Source organism: Megalobrama amblycephala, linkage group LG3, assembly GCF_018812025.1.
Source record: "Megalobrama amblycephala isolate DHTTF-2021 linkage group LG3, ASM1881202v1, whole genome shotgun sequence".
Lineage (NCBI taxonomy): Eukaryota > Metazoa > Chordata > Actinopteri > Cypriniformes > Xenocyprididae > Megalobrama > Megalobrama amblycephala.
Genome location: NC_063046.1, coordinates 60,232,060 through 60,253,992, shown reverse-complemented (window position 1 = coordinate 60,253,992; position 21,933 = coordinate 60,232,060). Strand labels below are relative to the sequence as shown.

At 39.1% G+C, this 21,933-nt stretch overlaps 1 protein-coding gene across 2 annotated transcripts in view; it reads left to right on the top strand.

Annotated features, from left to right (window-relative positions):
• Positions 1-16,001, top strand: part of ankrd11 (ankyrin repeat domain 11) — a 131,531-nt gene extending 115,530 nt beyond the window's left edge. The window contains exons 5-13 of one of the 2 annotated variants that reach the window (XM_048186354.1): positions 2,256-2,429; positions 4,735-4,935; positions 5,110-5,252; positions 5,338-5,485; positions 5,582-12,618; positions 12,903-13,001; positions 13,386-13,529; positions 13,626-13,718; positions 14,647-16,001. In XM_048186354.1, coding sequence (XP_048042311.1) covers positions 2,256-2,429; positions 4,735-4,935; positions 5,110-5,252; positions 5,338-5,485; positions 5,582-12,618; positions 12,903-13,001; positions 13,386-13,529; positions 13,626-13,718; positions 14,647-14,832 — 8,225 coding nt within the window. In that variant the 3' untranslated portion in view covers positions 14,833-16,001. The remainder of the gene's footprint in view (positions 1-2,255; positions 2,430-4,734; positions 4,936-5,109; positions 5,253-5,337; positions 5,486-5,581; positions 12,619-12,902; positions 13,002-13,385; positions 13,530-13,625; positions 13,719-14,646) is intronic. The other variant, XM_048186355.1, reaches the window with a different exon arrangement.
• Positions 16,002-21,933: the final 5,932 nt, after the last annotated feature.

The window sequence follows — 21,933 nt, the reverse complement described above, 5'->3', positions numbered from 1 at the left end:
ATAATGGAAGTTTGTGAGATTGTGATAAACTGAGACGAGTGACAGCTTTTTGATATTATAAAGGGAGTTTGCAAATGTAATATTGATTTTATACAATAATTCAATAAACATGGTTAATATTAAGTGAATTAGGAACTTTGTCAACGAAAACAGCTCCGAACAAAATCTCAGCTGAACCGCTGTGCATCTCTGAGCGAACACAGTGTTGTTTTATGAATGAATCTGAGTTTTCAAACTAGCAAGTCAATGATTCAATGACCCATTCATATTATAGACAGCCACTTACTTTGTTCCTGAATGAATCAGCTGTTTGAACGAATCGTTTGAATGAATGATTCATTGACAAAGACAGTGACTTGCTGCCTCTACTGGTGATTTTAGTATCATTTCAGTTATTTAAATAATTTAATATTTCTATATTCAAAACTTTCTATTTAAAACATTAATCTTATAACATTATCGTGAATTGAAATGCATTCATGCTACTTCTGAGACTCAGTCTGTAAATATACCTAAATGCAACCTTTTTTGTTCTTCTGGCCACCTCTGCAGTGAAAGATGAATTTTGTTGATAATGATTTCGTTTGATTGGTAAATTCTTCCTGATTGTGTCTTAGTATTCTAACTCAATTTATAAATATAAATGTATGAATTTGACACAAAAGATGACACATTTTATAAAGTTAGAAGAAATGCCCTTAAAAAAGGCCTCCTAAAAAGAAATGTAAGCGTAGAGCCCTGCACTTATTGGCAGCTGAAGATAGCGTGTAATTGATATGAGGCTATGTACTGATACATTTATTGTAGAGATTCTGTTATATTGTTTATACCACTATATATCTGCAGTGCAATTGGGAAAACATTACCAAGCAAAACTTAGTCTGCTCTGCAATGCAGTTATAGTAGACGTCGTAACTGTAGGTTGTTTGCAGTTGTCAAGCTATGTTGCAAATTGCTGCATTCAACTGTGCAAATATCAACTGTTATACAATAGCTTTCAATGTGCTCCTATAGACATAAAATTAATAACCATTTTGTCTTAACTCGAGTTACATAATGTGAAGCTTTTTTTCATTTTTGAACTGTTAGTAATCATTGAAAAATAGACAATGTAAAACATTCTGCAGCCACAAATTCACTTTGACAAATGGGGACAGAAAGCTTGACAGTAGTAGAAAGCTTTTGTAATATACTGTACCAGTGTCATTACCTCAGTTGAGTCTATTTTAGAAGACTAAAAGTGCAAGCGCTGTGTTTTTCTGTTCCCTTCATCCACCCGTTATAAACATGTTTAGACTGCTTCTGCTCTTCATGCTCTTCAAGGTTTGAATCACAGGAATGTGACTAAATGGCAAGCTTGTGTGTGTTCGAGAGGTTTGGGGTACATTACATGTAAGTGTTTACAGGTGTTAGCGAATATTCATCAGCCCTAGACATGTAGAATAATTTCTGGAAAGATTTTTGTTACTGGAAGCAGTTGTGTCTGGCTTCCCCTCCCTATAAATTATGCTTGTGGCCTTGAGCAAATCACTATGTTGAGAACAAGCTGGCTTGTAGATCTTCCATAGATTATGCAAGAGCAGAAATCTAGATGACAGGATTGTTGTACCTCATTGGGTTTTTATTAGTGTTAATGGCACTGGAATGCTTATGTGACATTTGGGCATGTTTGCACAGTTTGAGGCTTGGGGGGGGGGTCATACAGTGGAAACTGGCAAACACGAAGATGTCTCTCCTACTGTAAGTTGATAGCATGGGTGAGACTCGTGTAATGAACTGGACGGCTGCATTGTGAGGCAGATATGTTGACACTGACATACTGAGAATAATTGATGGGCATTTCTGTGAAGAGCAGCTGCTTTTGTCCAAACGCAGCGGTGACCTTGCCTCAGCCACACTGAAACGTGAACACCGGCCATTTTGTAATCGGTGACAGGCTGCCAAGTCATAGCCTTAAAGAAACACACACATACACACACACGCTAGACTGGCAACTGAGGGCCCCTCCCTCCCCATGAGGCTTTTGGGTAATCTAACACTATGGCTGCTGCCACCAGCAGGCTTTCACATGGGCTGAGCAGCTGGGAATTCACCCAAGGTTTCGCTTGACCTTCAGGCTACTAAGGATGGCAATGCACTTTAATGCATATCAACTTGTGCTAGCTTACTTAGATGGACTGTGGAGGTCACAAAACCAAATGATGTCCGTTCACAGGCTGGTTTGAGTTAACATGCCCCTGTTTTCTCCTCAACAGAAAAACAAGGTCCAGAGCGGAAGCGCATTAAAAAAGAGCCCACTAACACCAGGAAGTCAGGCCTGCCGTTTGGGATGGGCATGCCAGGGATCCGGGCCGGGTACCCCCTCTCAGAGCGGCAGCAGGTGGCTCTTCTCATGCAGATGACGGCGGAGGAGTCCGTAAACAGTCCAGGTGCGTGTTTGTCATGGGCGCCACGTCTCGGGGGCCGCGAACAGGAGGGGGGCCAGCGGCTTCAGTAGCTTCCACTGTCCCCGCTGGACTCTCACGCTATGCTTCATTTAAACACACACCACAGCACTTAATTAGAATTCAATTAAACAAGATAACCCTCATCAATTTCCATTACTTCAGCGAAATGAACCTCTGCAATCTTAATCCACTGTTGTTCATCAGCCCTCCAGGACTGTTGATAGAGCATCAAGGGACTTGGTTGTGCTGTTCCAATATGAATTGTTCGGATTTTATTGAATTGGCTCATGTGGTATTGCAGTCTAATGTTGAAGCGCATTGCGTTTATTTCAAAGGTCCATTGACCATTTGTTTTCTAAGCTAAACCAATGGTATTCCATGCTTTAGGGTTATTTCTTAAAGCTAGTATGCATGTCTCTATTAGATTTACTCAAATTTAGCTCCTCTTCAAGTAGCTAACCAGGTTTATTTTTCCAAAACAAAAGACTACAGGAAATGCCCCTAACCCCACCCTTACAGAGCACTTTTGCATGCCAGCTATTGTTGTGCACACTCTTTAGTTTCTTCTGAATGTAAGTGTCTGAAAATAGTGATTTAGTGTAGCTGTAGTATGTCTTCCCTGTGATCGCTAATACATTTCCTTGTTTATATGGTAGTTTTATTCAGTGTGCTTTCATTTTGTTGATGACAATATCATCCAAATCCAAGGGGTGAAATTCAGTTAAAATTGTGTAATTTAGTGAAAGATGTGTGACAGCCAGAAGGCGCAAATTGGCACAGGCCGAAGTTGTCCATTTCTCATGTTTGTTGTATAAGAGTGCCACCTAGAGGTCAGAGCAAATAATACTCAGTCAGTTGCTCATGGTCAGTGTTCAACTAAGTCAGTGGTTCTCAATCTTTTTGACTCCAACACTCTAAAAAACACTGATTTAAAAACAACCGATGGGCTGGGTAAATATTGGACAAAACACATGTTGGGTTAATTTTACCCAGCGAATTGGGTTGTTTATTTAACCCAGCATAATGGGTTGATTCGTTTTTACTATAATACTAGCTTTTATTATTATTTTTTCACTTTATACATGAGTCAATGTTTACAGATTACCTTAAATCCTCTCAACTTTTTTAAAATACTCCACACAACCACTGGTTTACATGATAATTCCTTTATTTCCGGTTGTATTTTATAGTATAGCATATGTTATATCATTTTTTTTTATACGTATTGCCTACATTTAAGCTCATTTAACAAATATTAGAAGTAAAACTTAAAATTAATTTAGAAGTAATTCAAGTGTAATCAACCAGTCTCTGTTGTCCCATTTCCACCGTAACAGTGTTGGATCTCGTGCCAGAGATTGTATCATGTTAATCAGGGGAACTTCTAACTTCAGACCGCTTCCCTGCGTTTCACTTGTAGCTGAAATATCCTGTGACTGACTCAATAACCTGTCCAACAGTGTACAAGTTCTGAGAACATATTTTAACATCCTAAGTATTTATATTCTGTATATTTTTGGATAAAATCAAAAAAAATTATGCACGCATCAGGCGTTTCCATCATGCGAAAAGACAGATGTGACACTTGTTTAGGTGACTCACATTGCACCCCTGTATGTTGCTTTGCATAAAATTAAATTATATACAGCACAACAATGAATTCATAGATAAAATAAAATGTATACCAACCTGAATTTTACTGAAGATATGCACCAATTTGACGGAGCTGCACTGCTCTCTCCTGAAGATGTCGCAAAATGTCTGCGATAAATAACTCAACCCCTGGATTATGACACAACAACTTCCCAAACACTGGGTTGGTACATCTAACCCAGGAGCTGGGTAACACAGAAACTACCCAAACACAAAAAAAAAAAAAATAACCCAAAATAATGACCCAAAAGGTTCAACCCAGGTCTTTGATAGAAAAAATAACCCAGGATTTTTTAAAGTGAAGGCCCTCCATTATCCAAGATAGTATTTGAAGGCCTTTGACAGCCTTGTGGACAGCTCTCAGAAATGTGGCTGTGCCTCAAGCAACCCGAGTTTGAGTCCTTACTTGAGGTCCTTTGCCGATTCTGTTCCCGTTTTCTCTCCTCTCTGTTGTTTCCTTTCTTTTCTATACTGTCCTGTCCAATGTTTTAAATTAGTTTTGTCTTATTTAAAATAATTTTGAATCATCTTGTTGGCCCCCTTTGAAGTTTGCTGAGGCCCTCTAGTGGACCCCAGCCAGTTGAGAACCACTTCTGTAAGTAATTTTACTGTTAACACTTACATTTTCATTCAGACACAACACCAAAGCATCAGTCACAGTCAAGTCTGGGTCAGAAGGGAACACCAAACTCTGCCTCAAAAACCAAAGACAAAGTTAACAAGCGGAACGAGAGGGGTGAAACACGGCTGCACCGGGCAGCCATACGCGGGGAGGCACGCCGCATAAAGGAGCTCATCAACGAAGGGGCTGACGTGAATGTAAAAGACTTTGCAGGTAAGGGCAACCATTAGAGATCACCTGACTTCCACTTTAGTCCTGTAACATGCTGTGGAAATTGAATAGGATATTTTGATCCTGTTAAAATGCTAATGAAATTCTTTCCATGATGTAGATGAGCAGACATAATAGAAAGCTTTTTATTAATAAATGGAATGCTTTTTGTTTTAGGCTGGACCGCACTGCATGAGGCGTGTAACAGAGGGTATTATGATGTGGCCAAGCAGCTGCTGGCAGCCGGGGCCGAGGTTAACACCAAGGGCCTGGATGATGACACGCCTCTTCATGATGCGTCTAACAATGGCCATCTCAAAGTAACTACCTCAACACAGACATTCCACTTTTTTGGGGGCGAGGGGTATCTTGATAGACATTGACACCCATATTCTGGTTTTGTAGGTTGTGAAGCTGCTGTTACGGTATGGAGGGGATCCTTGTCAAAGCAACAGAAGAGGAGAGACGCCATTAAAAGTGGCTAATTCACAAACAATGCTTAATCTGTTGCTGGGAAAAGGCACCTACACCTCCAGTGAGGAGAGTTCTTCAGGTGTGTATCATGCAACTCTTGTGTGTGTATATATATTTCAGAAAGTGCAGGAAATGTGTACAACATGTTAATAATAAGAACTTTTTTGCATCTCAGCAGATTCTTCTGAAGAGGAAGATGCCCCATCATTTGCCCCATCCAGCTCTGTTGATGGCAATAATACAGACTCAGAGTTTGAGAAGGGCTTAAAATTAAAAGGGAAGGGCATGGACCCACCCAAATCTATCACCACTCCAGTCAAGGATGAGTACGAGTTTGACGAGGATGATGAGGAGGAGCGTGTCCCACCTGTGGACGACAAGCATCTGCTCAAGAAAGAGTTCCGTAAGGATCCCGTCAGCAAGACAAACAACTTTATCTCCATACCCAAGATGGAGGTTAAAACCTATTCCAAAAGCAACTCGCTAACACCAAAGAAGGCTGTGCGCAGGATCCTATCGGACAGCAACAGCTCGGATGAAGACGACAGGACGTTGTGTTTCACACCCACGACCACACCAAGGCAACCTGCACCTCAGACCAACGCAAAGAGCCGGGAATCGACGTCGCTAAGCTCCAAGCAGCAAAAAGAGAAAAGTAAAGTCAAGAAGAAAAGAAAGAAGGAAACAAAAAATAATGTCAGCAAGGAGGTGCGCTTTGGTAAAGTGAACGACAAGTTCTGCACCTCAGACTCTGAGATTGGGGACCTTGAGAGTGAGGACGATAAAGGATCCATGCAGAGTGCAAATTGTGTAAAGGACTCTTCTACTTTGAGCCTTAAAGACCCCTCTGTCTTTAGCTCTCTGTCAGTCTCTTCGTCCTCCTCGCATGGGAGTCTGAGCTCACAGAAACACACACAGTCTCTGGCAGAGCAGCACCCAAAGCAGTGGAGGACAGATGGCTGGAAGACTGTGTCCTCTCCAACATGGTCAGATGATGTCAGCTCCCTCTCGGACTCGGTCAGAACGAGGCTATCCAGCGAGTCGGACTACTCGTCTGCCGACTCCAGCGTTGAGTCTGTGAAACAGGTGAAAAAGAAAGTGCAAGATAACCGAAAGAAAAACAACACACATGCTAGTGCAGTAGACAAAAAGAACTCTGAGTTTTACAAGAACTCAAACACAGATGGAGCCATTTCTAAAACAGACAAAGATGGAAAGGTGTTGAAGAAACACAAAGTGAAACACAAACACAAAAGTAAGGAAAAAGATAAGGCTCCAAGTGTGGTTTTGAGTCAAGACATGAATGAAAAGTTTGTCAAGAGCTTTTCTTTTGACTTTGATGATACACGGCAGAAATCGCTAATTGTTGAGACAGAGTCACCTTCTGAAAATAGGGTCAAACTTTCAAAACATGAGAAAGATCATTTTAAGAAGGAAGACCGACTGTCTAAAGGTAAATCTGAAGACAAGGACTGGCCAGGTAAAGAAACTCAAAGGGTGATCAAAGAAGAGAGGTCAAAGAAGACAAAGGAGTCAAACAAGGAAAAGGTGAGCAAAGAAGAGAGGGACAAACCTTTGAAGACTGAAAAGGAGAGAAGTATAAAAGACAAAGACAAGGCAAAGGAGGAGAAGCAGAAAGCCCATAAAGATGATAAAAAGAAAAAGTCTAAGGACAAATCTCTTAAAATTGACAAAAAGAATGAACAAAAAGACGAAAAACATTTTAAATCTGAGAAAAGCATAAAAGAAGAGAAGGAAAAGTCTAAGAGGGATAAAAACATCAAGGAGGAACCTGATTATGAAGACTATGACTTAAAAAATCACTTACTAGAGGAAACCAAAATGAGTGCATCAGACGACCCCCATGATCGGTGGCAGTCAGACATGTCTTCTGACAGTTCACTTTATGGAGATGACAGCTGGGATGCCCCTGTAAAAGAATATAAATCAAATAATGCGGTCAAGTTAATTGTAGAAACAGTGAAGGAGGAATGCAGGGACAGAAGAAAAGAAAATAAAGTCAAAGATAAAAAGCTAGATCATGGAGATAAGCGTCCTGAAAAGGAACCTGCATCAAAGAAGAAAGACAAGGAATCCTCTGAAAAGATTACTGAAAAGAAAAAAGACTGGACAGACAAACAAAAGTTTAATTCTGGTCAGTCGGTAGAAAAGGAGAAGAAACGCAAAGAATCAACAGAGGGTGTCAAAGAGAAGAAAGAGAAGGATTCTGTGGATGGCAGCAGAGACAGAAAAGATTCCTATGAGTTTACTAAAGAAAGGAAAGACTCCAAAACAAAACAAGAATCTTTGAGAGAGGACTATGGGAGTGAGGCCTTCTTTAAAGAAAAACCAGAGAATGAAACAACTTGTAAGTCTGACCCCAGAGAGAGGAACCACTCTGGAAAGGAAAGGGAGAAGAAAATGGATGGTGTGGAAAAGAAAGAGAAGTCCAAAGGAGAAAAACACAAGGACAAGCCTAAGGACAGAAATTTGGACCAGGAAAAAGAGAAACCTGAGAAAAACTCAATTGATAGATCAATGAAAGAGAAAGATCTAGAACGGGCCCCCAAAGACAAGCGGGATGGTGCTAAAGAAAAGCATAAAGATTCTCATATCAAGGACAAAGAAAGGAAGATGTCATCTGAACAGAATAAAGATAAGAAAGAAAAGACATCCCAGGACAAACATGCTGACAGAGAAAAAGATTTCCTGGAGTTTAAGAAAGAGGAGAGAAAACCTGAAAAGGTGAGAGAGAAGACATGGTATACAATTGCAGATATTTTTACAGATGAGAGTGAAGATGAAGATGACAACTATAATGGGGGTGTTGCAAAATTAAGTGACTCTCTTGGACTATCAGATTCTCACAGGAAAGATTCCACACCAGACAGAGATGAAATGGATAATTTCCAAACAGATAAACATAAGAAATACTCTGAGGGGAAAACACATTCCACAGAAAAACAAAAGGAAAAGGAACATAAAGATAAGAAAAAGGAGAAGGCAACATTTGATGCTGGAAAAGAGAGAAAAGCCTCCATGGAAAAACACAAAGATAAAAAGGACAAAGATTCAACTGACACAAAACACAAGGAACGTAAGGACAGAGCATCTGTGGATTCAAATCAAGAAAAGAAAAGCAAGCAGAAACTTCTTGACAAGAAAGACGTCAGTGAAGAAAAGAGCAAAAACAAATACAAAGACAAGGTAGAGCACTTAAAAGACAGAAAACTCTCAAAGGGGAGTGGTGAAAATGAGAAATCCTTGTTGGAGAAACTTGAGGAAGAGGCGATGAATGATTATAAAGATGATTCCAATGATAGAAATAGTGAAATTTCATCAGACAGTTTCACAGACAGAGGTCATGAGCCTGTTCTAAGCAGCTTCTATGATTCCTCCAACATTAGCATACCTGACATGTCCGAGGAGAGAAGAGAGTCACTATCCATCTCTAATCCACAGGATAAGTTCAGAGAGAAAGAGAGGCATAGACATTCCTCATCTTCGTCATCCAAAAAGAGTCATGACAAAGAAAAGGAGAAAGTCAAGAAAGAAAAGGGGGATAAAAAAGATAAGTCAGAGGAGATCAGAGAATCCTATGGTCGCAGGGAAAGCTTGCCCTTTGACAAAGAACCCATGCCTTTGGAGGCTGACCCTTACACTTTTCCGTATGGTTCCAAAGTTGATGGTGAGGATGACTTGGAAAAGACTCTGGAGTTTGAGAAGGAGATGTCCAAAAAAGATAAGACAAATAGTGTCATTAACAATGAGAAAATAAAAGACAAAAAGAAGAAAGAGAAACACAAGGAAAAAGTGAAAGAGGAAAAGCATAAATATTCAGATGGATTTGGGTCCTTCAGACACTCAAAAGAAGAACAAAAATCTGGAATGAAGGAAAACACTCAAGTCACAAGTCTTAAAGATAAATCTAAAGAAGACAGTTCTAAATTTGATGGGAAAAATAAGGAGAGGAATAAAGATATCATGGACAAAGATCTCAAAGCAAAGGTCAAAGATGAGAATGACAAATTCAGCCAGTCAAAAGAGACAACTCGAAAGGACAACCGCCCTCGTGAAAAGCTTTTGGTTGATGGTGATCTCAGACTAACAAGTTTTGGCAAAATGCTTAGTTTAAAAGATCAAGAGATTGAAGAGCGCCATAAGAGACACAAAGAAAGAATGAAACAGATGGAAAAACTGAGGCATCGTTCAGGTGACCCAAAACTCAAAGATAAACCTAAATCAAATGAAGAATTGAAGAAGAACCGCAGTGAAATTTCCAAAAAACCTGGTTCAGTGGAAAGTGCTTTGAAAGAAAAAAAGAAAGATATTGTCCTTCCAACCCAAATGATGTCACCTGATAGAAAACCAATACCTATGGACAGTCAGAACTCAAAAGACTGGCTTGCTGGCCACCAAATGAAGGAAAGTCTTCCTGCATCTCCAAGACCTGACCAGAACAGACCAACAGGTGTCCCCACCCCAACATCTGTGATCTCATGTCCAAGCTATGAGGAAGTCATGCAAACTCCACGCACTCCATCCTGTAGTGCAGAGGACTATCCTGATATCATATTTGATGGTCTTGACTGTCAGAATTCCTCGGCCACCACTATGTCCATGAATGCCTGCTCCCCTTCCTTCTTTGATAGATATTCCAACTCATCAAATAACTTCCAGGAGGGAACATGCATAACACCAGCGAAGAACATGCAATTACCCCTTGTGAGTCGCTCTGTCACCTCTGATGTCAGAAGACCACTTGAGAGTGAGTTCAAAGTAGAGGCAGAAAAGTTTTTACGACAACAACATATACAAGAAGGCACAGCATTTGAGTCTTCAGCCTCACATCTTACTGAGGACAAGATTGCAGCTGACAGACTTAATTGCCTTTCCCCAGCATACTTTTCACCCCCTATTGACATGATGTCTCCACGGCCTGACCTACCACAACATGATAGAGTACCAGATGAAGCGCCTACTGTAAATTCCATCAACGATGGCAGTGAACACTTGGGGAGTGTCTATAACAACTATCTCATGAAGCCTTCAACTCCAGTCCATAGACCTGAACCCCAGGAGCCTTGTCTGGATATAGCTGCTCCCCCAACTCCAGCCCCTGCTGCCCTGCCTCCCATGGATATTGATGATCTCTCAGAGCCACAGCAGAGTGGACCTGTTCTAATGCCAGCTCACCCTGTCAGTGTGAGTGACTACTTGCCTCCTGTTGTTGAAGAGCAAGAAGAAGAAGATGAGGAGGAAGATGATTTTGTTGAGGATGACACAGAAGGTCACCACGCTGCTGAAGAGTCCATCCAGGCCAGAAACGATCCCACATATGCACTTGGGATTGAGGAATCTGACAAAAAGGCTTGGCTTGAATGTCCAGATAGAAGAGATCCTGATGAAATTCCCACAACACCAACCCATCCGCAAGACAACTACATGGAAAATTCATGTGATCAGTCTTTAGGCTGGAATTCAGAAGTGATCATGAAATCACCTAATGAGAGTTTCAGAGAGGTAGAGGCAGCTGTGTCAAAGATTAGCAGTCCATATTCACACTCCGATTGTGAAATGCAGCATATTCCAAGTGTAATGCCCGTGACACCACCTCACTCTACTTATTCCAGAGCATACTGTCCATCACAAATATCTGAGACTCATTATGAGCTCCACAAAGACACAGTGGAAGACATTTCATCACCAGAAAGACCTGTAACAGAGGCATTGGAGTCAGAATCACCACGACTAGAAACTTTCTTCACTGATTGCAAACCAAATCCTGAGGAAGCACAAATGGACCTAGAGCCCCCATGTATGATGAAAGACAATAGGCAAGAGTCTCCCACTTATGCTGCAGAGAACTGCATGTCTGTAGCCCCACCAGTCATCCAAGAACCTGTTGTTTCATGGGCTGATCCATTCCCTGGTGCAGCTGATGAAATGGATGACATGGGTCCCTTCTCTATACCAGAGCTTCCTTTTCAAGAGAAGGAAATGCAGGACCCTGATATAACAGCCCCAGAGATTGCAGAGAGTAAGCTTCCACCTTCTCAGACAAGACCTCCAGTCATCGAGACAAGCGAAAATGTTGACATAATGGATGTTGACTTGCCAAGTTTGTCCAAAACATCTTGTTCTCCTGCAATTGTGCCTCCTACAGAATCTGGTCAGGATTTGGTTCCTCCAATAAGCGAGGATGGATATAGACCGCAGTGTGAGTTGGAGCCAGAGCCTCAGAACATCCCAGACGCTCCTCCCATGAAAGAAACAATCCCAGAGGAGAGGGGGGCATTTGAAGAAGTGGATGAAAACAATGGAAATTTGTTTTCTACAGACAGTGAAAAGGACAATGAATGCAGGCAAAAAGAAACAACCCCAGATGCAATGATGCCATCTGTTAGGGTACCATATTTGGAACTATCAGACACCACAAAACCACATTCATTAGGACAAAATCCTGTAGTAGCTTTGGGCCCCTCATGTAGCCCTCATCCTTCTGTTCAGGTTCCAGCTGTCTCAATGCCTAGCAGCACCCAAGTGTCAGAGGCCCTTGAGACAACTGCCAAGTTGTCTGTGACTATACCAGTGTCTGAGGCACCCAAGAAAATTGAGGAAATACCTCAGAGGATGACCCGGAAAAAGGCTCAGATGCTGGCCAATCAGAGCAAGCAGAGTGCCGCACTAAGTTCATCAAGCATCACCTCTTCAGTATCCTCCTTACCAATCACCACAAATGTGACCACTTCTTGTGTCACTGTAGAAAAGGAGAAAGAGACCATCAGCTCAACCACAGCTCAGACATCCACTCCTTCTGTACCTGCATTAATCACCAAATCAAAAGGCAGGCCTGTTGAGGATGATGACAACCAGTCCCAACATCCACGCAAGAGGAAGTTTCCAAAATCAGGCCAGCAACCGTTGCAGGTTCAGCTTGTGAACACTGCAATGAAGCAGACTCGGGAGATGATCCAGCAGACCCTGGCAGTCATTGTGAATGCCATCAAATTGGACGAAATAGAGCCATACCACAGTGACCGATCCAACCCCTATTTTGAGTACCTTCAGATCCGCAAGAAAATTGAGGAAAAGCGGAAGATTTTGTGTTACATAACACCTCAAGCTCCCCAGTGTTACGCAGAGTATGTGACGTACACAGGCTCCTATCTACTTGATGGCAAGCCTCTGAGCAAACTCCATATTCCAGTGGTAAGAATTTTATTTTTGTGTTTAATGCATAAAGACTCTTAATACCTAACCAGAAGCATGATAAATTATTCTAACGAGACGGGTCACACCCAAAACCAAAACATATTTGATGTTTAATATACTATATGGAGCAAGATTTTGGACATCATGCTTGGTTAAGACAAAGTATGTCTCCATTAATGCATTTCCAGTGTAAGATATATGGATGTCTTGTTAAACATTAGTCATTAAATTTCAGAGTTATCCAGAATGACAAGACGTGACTATTTTCCCTACTATCTTAGATTGCTCCACCCCCATCTTTGTCGGAGCCCTTGAAAGAGCTGTTCAGACAACAAGAGGCAGTGAGAGGAAAACTAAGACTGCAGCACAGCATCGAGAGGGTAAACTCTTACTCTTTGCCTTTAGTCTTTCTCTATTTTCTCTTTCTGTTTTCTCCCCTTTATGCATCACTGAGCTAATTTCAGAAGTCACCCCGTTAGGATGCAATGATCACACAGCACAAATCCTTTGATTCATCAAAGGCTTTGTGTAATAGAACAGCAAGTTATCTGCAATATACATTTTGACTAAGTAAGCATATTACAGTATGATCATGCTCCCCATTTCATCTAATTTCCTTCTGATGTTCTCACTGTGACTTGCAGACCTTGATTATTTAAAAAGACTGTTTACCAGCCCTTGTCCCTTGATTAGATGAATGCTCATAGGGTATCAATGGATCAGTTGCATGTCTAGTCTCACTCTGATTTTATGCTCCCTTACAGGAGAAGCTTATTGTATCTTGTGAGCAGGAAGTGCTGCGTGTTCATTGCAGAGCAGCAAGAACAATCGCAAATCAGGCCGTTCCTTTTAGTGCTTGCACAATGCTGCTGGATTCTGAAGTCTACAACATGCCATCAGAAAGCCAGGTGAGTCTTCGTTTGAACTATTATTAATACCTCAAAGATGTCACAAAGCCTACGAATATAGATTTTATTACATTTCTAACAAATTACGATCTCCAGGGGGATGAAAACAAGTCTGTGAGAGATCGCTTCAATGCTCGGCAGTTTATCTCCTGGATTCAAGATGTGGATGATAAGTACGACCGCATGAAGGTGAGAAGTTGTATAGAATCTGTACACTTTCATGTAGGGATGTCCCGAGCCAATCGCAAGCCTGATCCTTTATATTATGTCAGCTGGCACACAGGTGGTGTACAGTAGGTGGCGGTATGCACGTTTAAGTGTGTTTGCCAACCGCCATTAAAAGGAAAAGTATCTTAAATGTGTGTCGTTGATGACCCAATGAGGTCTGTTCGAGCTTTCGTGTTTAGCATATTTGATGCACACTTTTGTAACTAATCACTCGAATGTCATTCATTTACGGTTTATTTTTATCTTCTGTCAGACTATCTGAGACGTCATTGCCATAACCCATGGGTTGTGTTTTGTTTCGGACTTGACTGACAGATCGGCATTCGGACACCAAACCAACCTTAAATCCACTTTTTTTTTTTTTTTTTTTTTTTTTCAATTATTCTGCCCATATTCATAATCGAGACAACACTGTCAGCGCCGATAGCGCCATTGAGTTCAAGTCCAGGCTCGTGGTCCTTTCCCAAACCTGTCCCCCTCTCTCTCTCCCACATCGCTTCCTGTCCACTCTATACTATCCTGTCACAATAAAGGCAAAAAAATGGTCTTGACTTTATCTTTAACTTTAATGTGCTTAAAATGTGCACCAAGCACTAGGAAAATACATGTATTGTTAGGGACTCTGTATTGGCAGATACTCTAATAATTCGGATCGAAGACACAAAAAACTTGATTGGGACATCCCTACTTTCATATTTTAAGTGGACCTGAGACAAGTTTTGTGTTAAATGGACATACACGCTTACTGATAGAATTCTTATATTTAGCATTATAAAATCAGAATGCATGCATGGTTCAATTTTTAGGTCTTTGAGTCATTTTATGCCTTAAACGTGCAAATATTGTATGTATTTCCCAAAGTCTAATTATAAGCATTTTCTTCCGACAGACGTGTTTGCTAATGCGGCAGCAGCATGAGGCCGCCGCTCTGAATGCAGTGCAAAGGATGGAGTGGCAACTCAAGGTACAGGAGCTGGACCCTGCTGGACACAAATCTCTGTGTGTGAACGAGGTCCCCTCCTTCTACGTGCCAATGGTCGACGTCAACGACGACTTTGTACTGTTGCCTGCGTGACAACGACACACATTCAGACTCTGAGAGTTCGGTCTAATATTAACCATCTATCAAAGAGACATCAAACAAAGTTCGGTAAGGGCTAGCCGGTTTGAGGAGATTTCTTTGAGGAGAGAGAAATATATATTATATAGAAAAAAAAAGGTAAATGGCATAAAACTCATCCTTTTCTGCCCGAGGAGGAACCAACCGTCTTTTTACGGGAGAAAACACAACTTGCACTTTTGTCCTCAAGTTTTTATGGTTTTGTTTGGGATTTGAAAAAGCAAAACTGCTTTGAACCATGTCCCTCCTGTTTTTGGGTTATTTGGGCGAACATATGGGACAGCATTTTTCTCTGTCCCACCCCAGTTACAACAAACAAAAAGCTTGAGACAGGTTCATCCACCTATGTGCTCCAGAACAAGGGGACAGACGGCACAGTGGTGGACACAGAACTCCGAACAGGGCCAACACCTCGATGTGCAGGCACAAAAAAGACACAAAAGAGTGCGACAGGATACCTTCTCCTTGTTTGGACCTGAGTCTACAATGCCTACAGCAGTGGAGAGAGCGGCTTTCCTGCTGTAAAGCGCCCCATGCAGCCCCACATTCAGGGCAGGGAGCTGCATACAGGCGGCAGCAGGGCGGGGAGGAGAGACTGCATTCAGTTTTAGGGGCATGAGACCTAGAGTGGCCTCACATGGCGACAACAGTGTGTTTGGTCCCAAATGCTGGATTAAACGCATGGACGGATGGTCCCTAAGCCACGCCCGGTTTCAAACAACTGCATAAGGAAAAAGACTAATAATGTAAGAGCAAATGTTGCTGTCACAAATCACGAGACAAGGACTTACAAGGTTATAGTTTTTCTTTTCTTTTTTTTATGTTTGTTTTTGGTTTATGTCTTTCTTTACTCGGGCATTTCATTGTTCCCTTTCTGAGGAAGTGACTTGAAACACTACAGAGCCAACATTAGTTTAATGGAAAAAAAAATAGAAAACTGAAAAAAAAAAAAAGTATTCCGTAAATGATGTACAGTTTTTATAATCATTAACCAATGTATTCTCGCTGCCTTCTAGATAATTTATTTTGCCACACATTACTGCACAGTTGTAAATAACTTATGTACTGTAACATCACTCAGTCAAGTGTAAAAAAAAAATAAATGAATAAAAGTTATCATTGTATGTACAGTTCACTTTCGGGCAGCACTCCCCCCCCATCACCCCCCTCCCCCCTCAATCCCCATGGGCCAAAAGTTGAACACATCGTCAGTATTTTCAAGACTTCCATTCAATAGTCCTTAAAGGTACAGTTCACCCAAAAATGAAAATTGTCATCATCAACTTCACCCTCACATGGAAGCTCATTTCCGCCATGAAATAAAAAATATAAAAGGTAATTGCAACTTTTTCTCACAAATCTGACTTTTTTTCCTCACAATTGTGAGTTATAATGTCAGAATTGCGAGTTATATAATAAAAAAATTGTGCGATATAAAGTTTCAATCGACTTTTTTCTCGCAATTGAGAGTTTATCACGAAATTCTGACTTTAACTTGCAATTCTGACTTTTTTCTCAATTGTGAGTTATAAAGTCAGAATTGCGAGTTATATTCTAAAAAATTGTGCGATATAGTTGCGATTGACTTTTTTCTCGCAATTGCAAGTTTATTACGAAATTCTGACTTTAACTCGCAATTCTGACTTTTTTCTCAATTGTGAGTTAAAGTCAGAATTGCGAGTAATATAATAAAAAAATTGTGCGATATAAAGTTGCGATTGTCTTTTTTCTCACAATTGCGAGTTTATCACGAAATTCTGACTTTGACTCGCAATTCTGACTTTTTTCTCAATTGTGAGTTATAAAGTCAGAATTGCGAGTTATATTCTAAAAAATTGTTCGATACAAAGTTGTGATTGACTTTTTTCTCGCAATTGCGAGTTTATCACGAAATTCTGACTTTAACTCGCAATTCTGACTTTTTTCTCAGTTGTGAGTTATAAAGTCAGAATTGCGTGATATAAACTCACAATTTAGTTTACAAAAGATATAAACTCATAATTCTGAGAAAATTCAATAGTTACTTTATATCTCGCAGTTCTCAGAATTGCAAGTTAAAGTCAGAAATGTGTGATTAAAAACTCGCAATTGCAAGGAAAAAGTCAGAATTGCATGATTAAAAACTCAAAAGTGCGACTTTATATAATGCAATTTTTTATATCATAACGCAATTCTGACTTTATAACCCACAATCATGAGTTTAAATCTCACAGTTCTGAAAAAAAAAAAAAATTTGCAATTACTTTATTTATTTTTTTGTGGTGAAGACAAGCTTCCATACCCTGAACTTGTTCCAAACCTCTATGAATTTCTTACGCTGAAAACAAAAGAAGATATTCTGAAGAATATTTGTAACCAAACAGTTGTGGGACCCCATTGACTTCCATAGTATATATATATTTTTTTCCATACTATAGAAGATATTGGGGCCAATCAACTGTTTGGTTACAAATATTCTTCAGAATATCTTCTTTTGTGTTCAGCATAAGAAAGAAATTCATACAGGTTTGGAACAACTTTAGGGTGAATAAATGAAGACGGCATTTCTTCCATTTTTGGGTGCACTATCCCTTTAAAGATTCTGTCCCAGGCTAGTCAAAGTAAATCTAGATTGTCATCACCACCATCATTAGGCAACACCATCTCTCTCCTGATTACTCTGTCAGGGCCACGATCATAGTTTCCAGATGTAGCAGAGTGATTATGGATTTATTTAAAGAATAGTAGAGGTATATTATTCATCGTTTTATTACACAAGTATATATCTTTAAAAAGTATAAACCAAGAAAATGCCTTTATACAGTTAACGTCTCTGATTTTTTTTCTAAAGCCGCACAAGTCATAGGTAGTAGGATAGGACGTGATTTACTTTATTTGGGTCTTTCCAAATATACAAGCACCTCATGAATGAATTTATTACACATTTGTAACCATGGGAGTTTTTTGTGTCATGCCCTCTACTCATGTTACAGTCATTATTAAGACACGAAACTGCAAGTTTCTTTTAATCTCCCACCTCACCCTCTTTTCTGCACTATACAACCGTTCTTAAAGATCTTAGCGATTAAAAGAGTTTGGGAAATAAGATATCACCTCTCATTAGTTCCATTCCAGCTTTCGTTCTGTTTTATTTGTAATATTGTAAGTCTAAATCTTATCTGCAAATAGAAGGAAATGCATTGCATTTACAGTTCTTCTCTTAGTCCCAAAGCAATTGAGTTTTTAATGTGTGACTCTTTGAAGGTGACTTTTATTGCCTGAAGCTTAGAAATGATACTTTTACAAATCACAAAAACACACACTTCCGTTCTTGGACTCACTATTTGTATACATGGGCTCGCTGACTGTTTTTTCATATTTAACATCCTTGTTAATCTCCCCTCACAGTATTTTTTAAAATGCACCAATGTCAATTCTGATTTTATTTTGTCCTTTACCATCGGAGTAAACTTTACAATACATTTAGATGTTCGAATTCAACCTAGAGGGGACTAGTGCAAGAGAATTGTTTTTTTAAAGAGTTTTAATTTCTAATTATTAGACTTTTTTTTTTTTTTTTTTTTCGGGGGGAGGGGAACTTGAAATGTGTTTTGATATTTTACCCTTTCTCATTACCTGCCTGTACTTCAGTGTGAGGTTGTGTGATGTTTGCTTAACCATCCAGGCTAGTGTTTTTCTTTCTTTCTTTCTTTTGTTTCCATGTGTGGTTGTGAGTCTGTGAAAATCCCACATGACGCAGTTGTGTATGTGTGCATTGAGTCTGGGTGCAACAGGTGTCACTAGTTCTGCAGGTAATTGTTTTGGATGACTCATGTCCTGGTGTTTTGTGAGTACTGTGCAGTGCAGAACACAATGTCTACAAACAGTGCATAATAATGAATAGCTTTCCATTCAAATTCCAGTGCTTTCTTTTGTGTTGCGTGGTGGTTCTTCTAACAAAACCCCCTTGATTTCAGATAAGTGCTTTTGATGTTATTAGGTGCATTTTTTTTGTTTGTTTGTTTGGTTTTTTTTGCCCCACATGAAATTGAATTAGTGACTTGTTTATGTATCATCACTAAGCCCTTGTATACTTACTGTTTACAAGATATGTGAATTTCCACTGTCCTCTGACCTGGTGAAGGCTTTTTGGGTTCCCACACAACTGATTCAGTTTTAAAAGGCTTGAAATTGTGATGTGATAGAAAGTATAAACCGATTTCCACTATTCAGTGCTCATAAGCCATAAGGTTTGTTACATTATTGAATACTCGCTCTAAATATACTGTATTGGGACTAACTGACCATGAGATTGGTATGGAAGCTCTTTTCCACCACTAAACAAAATATTAAAAAGGTAATTGCGACTTTTTATCTCACAATTCTGACTTTTTTTCTTAGAATTGTGAGATGTAAAATCACTATTGCGAGTTGTCAGAATTGCGTGATATAAATTCGCAACTGCAAGAAATAAACTCACATTTGCAATATACAAAGTTACAATTGCGAGATATAAACACAATGATGAGATATAGTCACTTTTGCAAGAAAATCACAATTGTGCGTTATAAACTCAATAAGAATAAGAAAGTCAATTCTGAGAAAAAAGTCAGGATTGCGACAATTCTGAGAGAAAATTGCACCTATATATCATATATCTTGCAATTCTGACTTTATAACTCGCAATTCTGAGAAAAAAAAGGCAGAATTGTGAGAGAAAGTTGCAATTGCAATATAAAGTCAAAATTGCAATATAGTCACAATTGCGTGTTATAAAGTCAGAATTGCGAGATGTAAACTCAAAATTCAGAGAAAAAGTCAGAATTGCAACAAATAATTTTGAGAAAAAGTGAGAAAAAATTGAGAAACTCGTTATTGCGATTTTATATTGCAATAATGACTTTATATTGCAATTGCGACTTTGTCACAATTCTGACTTTTTTCTCAAAATTGCGAGATATAAACTTAAAATTGCGAGTTATAAAGTCAGAATTGCGTGATATAAAGTTGTAATTGCAAGATATAATGTCAGAATTGTGAGACAATTGCGAGATATAAAGTCACTTTTTCAAGAAAGTCATAATTGCGCATTGACTCAAGAATAAGAAACTTTTTTTTGCAATTGCGACTTTATCGCAATTCTGACTATATTTTGCAATTGCGACTTTATATCGCAATTCTGACTATATATTTTGCAATTGCGACTTTATATCATGCAATTCTGAGAAAAAAGTCAAAATTGTGAGAGAAAAAGTCGCAGTTATAATTTTTTTTTTTTTTTTTTTTTTTTTTTTTTTCAGTGGCGGAAACCAGCTTCCATAGATTGGACAACAGAAATTGTACACATGCTTGCCTGTTGACTCACTGACCTCTGTCTGCAACACATTACCTCTACTAATTACATTACTGATTATTCCATTTATAGATAGCCACAATTTCAAGCCTTGTTTTAAAACGTTTGTTTTCCACAAATCCAACAGATCCTTCTTGAAATGGAACTGAGCTCCTCTAACACATGTTGAACTCTATATAAATAGTGAGAAATAACCTATTTATTATCTTTCTGACACCTGTGGTATGTTTGAGTTTGAAGGTCTCCGCTGTGTAAATTTTCCTCTTGTAATGCGTAAAACGAGACGTTGTACATAGATGTAAATAATATTCCAGGACGTTTTGCACCCTCCTCTTTGTACTAGTCTAAACTTGCGTAGAATGTGAGATTCTAACAGCAACGAGACGTGTCGCACTCGCTGCCGGTGATGTAACAATGTATCTTTTTTTATTTGTACAATGTAGTTCAATTGTGTACATATTGTTGGAGCAGCTATGGGAGGGCGGGGTTTGTTGATGCTATGTCAGTGCTGTCAAAGATCCAGTACTTTCACCTTTAGCTGTGTTGATATCCTGCAATTCAAAAAGCGAGAAACTAAAAAGAAATAAAAAAAAAAAAAACTTAACGGAGAGGAAAAATTCAAAATTGTTATTTTCTACACTTGCATGTACAGAGAGCGCGAGAACTGCTGTTGTTCCTCAGAGATTATGTTCGTAAATAAATTTTTGAAATGACTTGGCTTCTGTGATTTGTTTTTGTGAGCTGCAGTACGACACATCTGCCACAAGAGGGAACCAGAGTGATGATAAAAGCTCTATTCTTTTAGTATGAAGATGTTGAGTGTCATGTCAATCATGTTAACAAAGGTCATATTTTATTCAAACCATGCATATCTTTAAACCACAAACTAAAATATTTGATTAGCACATTCCACAGAGAGACTAATGTGTCAATTTGTACTGAATATCTCATGTTTTTGAATAGGGACATTCTTTAATCTTGACTATTAAAAAAAATGCATATTTCTATGTTTATTGTTTTCAGTGCAAATTAAAAAAAATGCATATTTCTGTTTATTGTTTTCAGTGCAAATTTAAAAAAAAAAAAAACGGTTTATTCAACACTCACTAACAGTAAATTAATTTGCTACTCATCAGATTGTTTTCCTAGGTGAAAAAAAGTACATTTCTATAATGTACTTATTTTTTGCGCACTAATTTTGTACTTAATATACTAAAAATTCTTCTTAAGAACATCTAAGTGTACTCAACTGTGCTATTTTGGGATACAATTAAATATGAACTAAAATGTGCTTTTAATATACTATCTCTGTATTTAGAAAATGTATTTAGTTACCACTTATAGTACACTTGAACCCATAGCGTACTACAAGTGCTAACTAATTTATTTTTTTTAATTAATCTGACATGAACTGTCTCATAAATGTTGTTTCTTAGGGCAAAATATCGTTAAAAAGCTTATTTTTCAGGCTAGATTAACCAATGCGCATGTGCAGTTCTAAGCGCGAGTCTCGGGTTTCTATGGGAACCGGAGCTTCTAACCGCAGCTGCAGTGACGCAATGACTTTATCAAGCAGCGATTGGCTCATTTACGTAGAAGGCGGGACTTTAATTTGAAAAGTTTTTTTTTTTATCCTGAAATATTAAATATTTATGAAATGGCAATAAATCCCTTGTGATCAACAGAAATTGATTAATATTTAATGAATTATATAAAATAATAAT